This window comes from Lathyrus oleraceus, chromosome 7, assembly GCF_024323335.1.
Source record: "Lathyrus oleraceus cultivar Zhongwan6 chromosome 7, CAAS_Psat_ZW6_1.0, whole genome shotgun sequence".
Lineage (NCBI taxonomy): Eukaryota > Viridiplantae > Streptophyta > Magnoliopsida > Fabales > Fabaceae > Lathyrus > Lathyrus oleraceus.
The window spans coordinates 499,631,673-499,636,559 of NC_066585.1; the positions used below are offsets into that span (position 1 = coordinate 499,631,673).

The window sequence follows — 4,887 nt, forward strand, 5'->3', positions numbered from 1 at the left end:
TAGATCATGTAAACACTTAGACTACACAATTTATTTTAATGTCAGAATGTAAGCAGTGCATTTCTGAGAGTTAGATATGATATTTCATCAGAAAGGCTTCTATTTATTTCTCCCCCTTTTTGTCAGACTCAAAATGTTAATGAAAACTTAAAAATTCAGAGAAAGCAAAATTTCATTGATAGAGAAAGAGTTTACATATATAAGTAAACATAAGAAAAGGCCTCATAGACAAAAACTCTTGGAAAAATTAGAAACAGATATTCATAGAGTGCCTAAGGGTTTAGAGGAGGAGGCATCCTCTAAATTAGTTAAGCAAGTAGATTATGGATGCTTGAGTTAACTTGATCCTGCTGGTTGAGTATGGATCTGACTAGTTGTTGTTCTTTTTGAAGATCTTCTAGAGTCTTGAGAAATAGAGGAGCTAGGTCAGATGTTGATGACTCACCTTGAGTCAGAGCAACCTCAGATGCCTTATCAGCATCTTTAGCAGCTTTTCTAGCAGCTTCAGCAGCCAATGTTGCTTCAGCTTCAGCTTTTTCCCTAGCTTCAGCCTCTGCAACAGCTTTCTCAGTTTCCTCCTTAGCGGCAGCTTCCGCAACAGCCTTCTCCTTAGCTTCTCTTTATGCTCTCTCAGCAGCCTCCTGAGCCAGACGAACTTCCAGCCTCTCTTCAGCATTTCTGATATAGTCATTTCTAAATTGTTTAGAAAGTCCATTCAGCTTGAAGACTTCAGAATTCATCCACCTGAGAAACTCGTTCCATTAAGTCCTTACTTCAGAAGGATTGTCATTGATCCTGGATTCGTCAGATAGCTTCCTGAGTCTTGAAGCAGAGTTCTCTGAGAACTTAGCAAAAGCCTCATCAATGGTAGGAAGAGTGAGGTCAGGTTCAGAGGGTTGAGAAGTGGGTTCAGAAGGTTTGTGTATGGGTTCAGAAGGGTCAGGAGTGGGTTCAGAAGGTTTGCGTATGGGTTCAAAAGGGTCAGAAGTGGGTTCATATGGAGGTGGAATGGTTTTAGAAGGTTCTGAATGTTCCGCAAAAGTAGTGGAGGTTATGGAGGTTGGGTCAGGGATATCTGAATGTTTAGAGTTAGATGTTAGGTTGTAGTAGGGAAGGAACTGAGGGTAGAGGAGGGGGTGATATGGGTTCGTTTAGCAATAAGGATTCAGATATGGGGATGGATGTTGTTGTAAGGTTAAATTGAGGTAGTGGAGGTGAAGATTGGTTAGGGTATGAGGTATGTGGTTCATAAAATGTAGGTCAGAAATGGTTGGTTCATAGAGAGAGATGGTGGGGGTGGTTGAGGTAGTGATGAGAGTATTTGCCTAGAACCAAAAATATTAGGAACTTCTGAGATTGCGGACTTACGAGGTGCTGAAGAGCTCAGAGGCACAAGTTGCTTCTGAGTTTCTAAAGATTCTCCCAGCTTCAGACTCTTATTCTTCTTATTCTTCTCATAGGGTTCTCTCTTCCTCTTCATGGAGTTTGGTGGTTGATCTGGAAGCCAATCCAAGCTGAAGCTAGAAATGTCAATTCCTTAAGCTTCCAAATCCTGAAGGTAGCAGGCGATGACCTATGGGGGATCAATCTTAGATAAGAGGTACATACCATTTGATATCTCCTTTTAATCCTTCAGAGCTTGCCATGATGTGTCCTTTGTGGGTTTGACTATGAACTTATCTATTAAGCCTATGCTCTTCAGATTCTTCGCATTTAGAGGCTTTCCCATGTCCATAGTGATGTCTTCCATCAGTTTGAGGGAGATGACATGGTCTACCATATCATTCTCTATCAGAACGTCTGAAATTAATCTTCCCAGAGGGATGTACTTTCTGGGCTTCATGTTATTTCTGGTGTCTCTAACAGAATCCCTCAAATACTTGAAGAGAAGGGAGGGAAGATTCAACTTCATCCCTTTGTGCAAACAGTACATAATGCATTTATGGTTAGTGTTGATGTAATCAGAGGAGCTGGAAGCAGGACAATGATGGATGGTTCCCAGAATGATCTTCAGCCAAACTCTCAGATTCTGGTGAAGCTCTTTGTTCTTGGAAGATTTCCTTTTTGGGTTCTGAGAGAAGATGGTGGCGATAACTTCTTGGGACATGTATTTTTCCCTAGGGTTTATGTTGTAGATTCTTTTTCCCCTAGTTGTTTCCATGTTCAGAAGCTTGGCTATGGATTTCTCTATGATCATTGTCTTGTGCCTAGAACATAAGATACGTTGCAGTGATCATCATAATCAGCAAATCTCCAGAATTCCTTCACCGGGAATATTTAAATGGGGCCATAAATACGTTTGAAGTAGTTAGCCTACCCTTGGTTCTCCAGCTCTTGTGTTAAATCCATTCCATTATTCTTGAGATTGTCGAAATGAACCAATAACTCACAAAGCACTTTGAGTTTCTCAAAAGGGGTAGCAAGGTTGATATGAGGAGGACAATCAAGAACATGAGGTTCTTGATATGAGGTAGTTGAAGGCGCATCAGTTTGGGTTGCAACTTGTTGTGAATATTTAACTTGTTGCTCAGTAGCATCTATCTGTTGGGAGTATTCAAACACTTGTTGTTGTTGAGGATTCATGTATTTGTTGAAGGAGATAAAGTTTGAAGAGAGGTTGCAGAGAAGTTGAAGGTAAGGGTTTGTGTAAGTTGTGAGAGTGAAAAGTCTGAGTGTGGGAATCGTGGGAATATATATACACAAGTTCAAAACACATGCAAAACGACAACGTTAGTTTAAGAGGGAACAAAGTAATTATGATTGCTAAAATATGAGTTGACAAGTGTGGGGAGAATTAAATGTAGTTAATGATGGGTGTCTAATCTTAAGATAAGCACACTGCTCGAGGGGATCTCAACAGTTTGGCCCTTGAGTTCTGAGTTAGATAGGTGTTTAGAAGATCCAGAGCCACACGTTTCAAAGACCACGTGTTGATGTTTCTGGAGTCAAGAATACCAAAAGGTTTTTGACTTAGAAGGTTTCTTATCTATATATCTTCTAACTTGTAAAAGTATCAAAACCAGAATCAGATAAGCAACATATGTTTGAGTCAGAGTCTAGTTTAACCTTAGAGAGGAGAAACACATGTTCATATTCATTATGGCCAATCTACCATATTTAAGTTTTTCAGAATGAAAAGAAATCTATCTTCAGATAAGGGTTTTGTAAAGATATCAGCCCATTGATGGTCTGTATCTACGAGTTTTAAAATAATTATCCCTTTCTGAACATAGTCTCTGATAAAATGATGTTTAATTTCTATGTGCTTCGCTCTGGAATGTAAAATTGGATTCTTACTTAAACATATAGTAGCAATATTGTCATAAAAGATAAGGATGTTACTCTCATAAATTTGAAAGTCCTCAAGCTGATTCTTCATCCAGAGCATTTGAGTGCTGCATAGTGAAGTTGAAATGTATTTTGCTTTTGCAGTTGACAGTGCAATGGTTGATTGTATTTTGCTTGCCCAAGAGATGAGGTTTCCTCCCAGAAACTGACAGTTCCCATATGTGTTTTTGTGTTCCAACCTATCTCCAACGTAATTTGCATCACAATACCCAGAAAGCCTATACTCTGATGTTTTCTTATACATCAGGCCAAGGTTAGGTGTTCCTTTCAGATACCTAAGGATTCTCTTAATAACAGTTAAGTGAGATTCCCTTGGATCTGATAGAAATCTAGTACATAGACACACGTTGAATAATATATCTAGACGCGAAGCAGTCAGATAGAGGAGAGAATCTATCATACCATGATAGAGTTTCTGACAAACCTTTTGACTTACCTCTTCTTTCTCCAGAATGCAAGTAGGATGCATGGAGTCTTGGCTGGTTTACTTTCTGGCACATCAAATTTATTCATAATACCTTTTATGTATTTGCTTTTATAGACGTATGTGGCTTCTGATGTTTGGTTGATTTTAATCCTCGGAAAGAACTTTAGTTCATGCATTAGACTCGTCTCAAATTCTGCCTGCACTAAATCAGAAAATTCTTGGCAAACAGAGGGGTTAGCAGAACCAAATATTATGTCATCAACATAAATCTTACAAATCATAAGACCGTTTCTGATGTTTTTGCAGAAGAGTGTAGAGTCCACTTTGCCTCTGATAAAATCATTTTCCAGAAGAAATGAGCTAAGTGTTTCATATCAAGCTCCGGGAGCTTGTTTCAGACCATAAAGAGATTTTTTAAGTTTAAAAACATGTTCTAGAAGTTTTGAGTTTTCAAAGCCAGGAGGTTGATGGACATACACTTCTTCAGAAATATAACCATTCAGAGACGCGCTTTTGACGTCCATCTGGTATAATTTAATGGAATAATTTACAACAAAAGATACAAGAAGACGAATAGATTCTAACCTTACGATTGGAGCAAAGGTTTCATTGTAGTCAATTCCTTCTTGTTGACTATAACCTTTTGCCACCAGCCGTGCTTTGTTTCTGACCATTTCACCTTCTTCATTTAGCTTGTTTATGTAGACCCATTTGGTTCCAATCACATGGGTTCCCTTGGGTCTTGGTACAAGATCCCAAACGCCATTCTTGAAAAACTGATCAAGTTCTTCTTTCATTGCCAGAATCCATTCTTTGTCTTGAAGAGCTTCTTCATAAGATGTTGGCTCTATCAGAGATACTAGTCCTAGAAGTTTTTCTTCAGAAACTTTGAATGTTGATCTTGTTCTTTTCTGATTGATTGTGATTTCAGGTGCTTCTGAAGTTCCTCTTTCTGCTTCTTCAAATTCTTTGGTCTTTTTGTCAGAACCTATAAGTGTTATCTCCAGATTTACAAATTTCTCAACTAGCTTTGACTTTTCAGAGTCAAGCTTGTCATCAAATCTGACATGTATTGATTCTTCCACAATTTGTGTTTCTGTATTTGTAGGTGC

The 4,887-nt window shown here is 38.6% G+C and overlaps 1 protein-coding gene across 1 annotated transcript; it reads right to left on the reverse strand.

Moving 5' to 3' along the window:
- Positions 1-308: 308 nt before the first annotated feature.
- LOC127104582 (uncharacterized) lies at positions 309-1,480 on the reverse strand. The gene is made up of 3 exons (XM_051041762.1): positions 1,369-1,480; positions 774-1,075; positions 309-602 (listed from the first exon to the last, which is right to left on the reverse strand). Exons 1-3 carry the CDS (start codon positions 1,478-1,480, stop codon positions 309-311), a joined length of 708 nt encoding a protein of 235 aa, XP_050897719.1.
- Between the last annotated feature and the right edge of the window lie 3,407 nt (positions 1,481-4,887).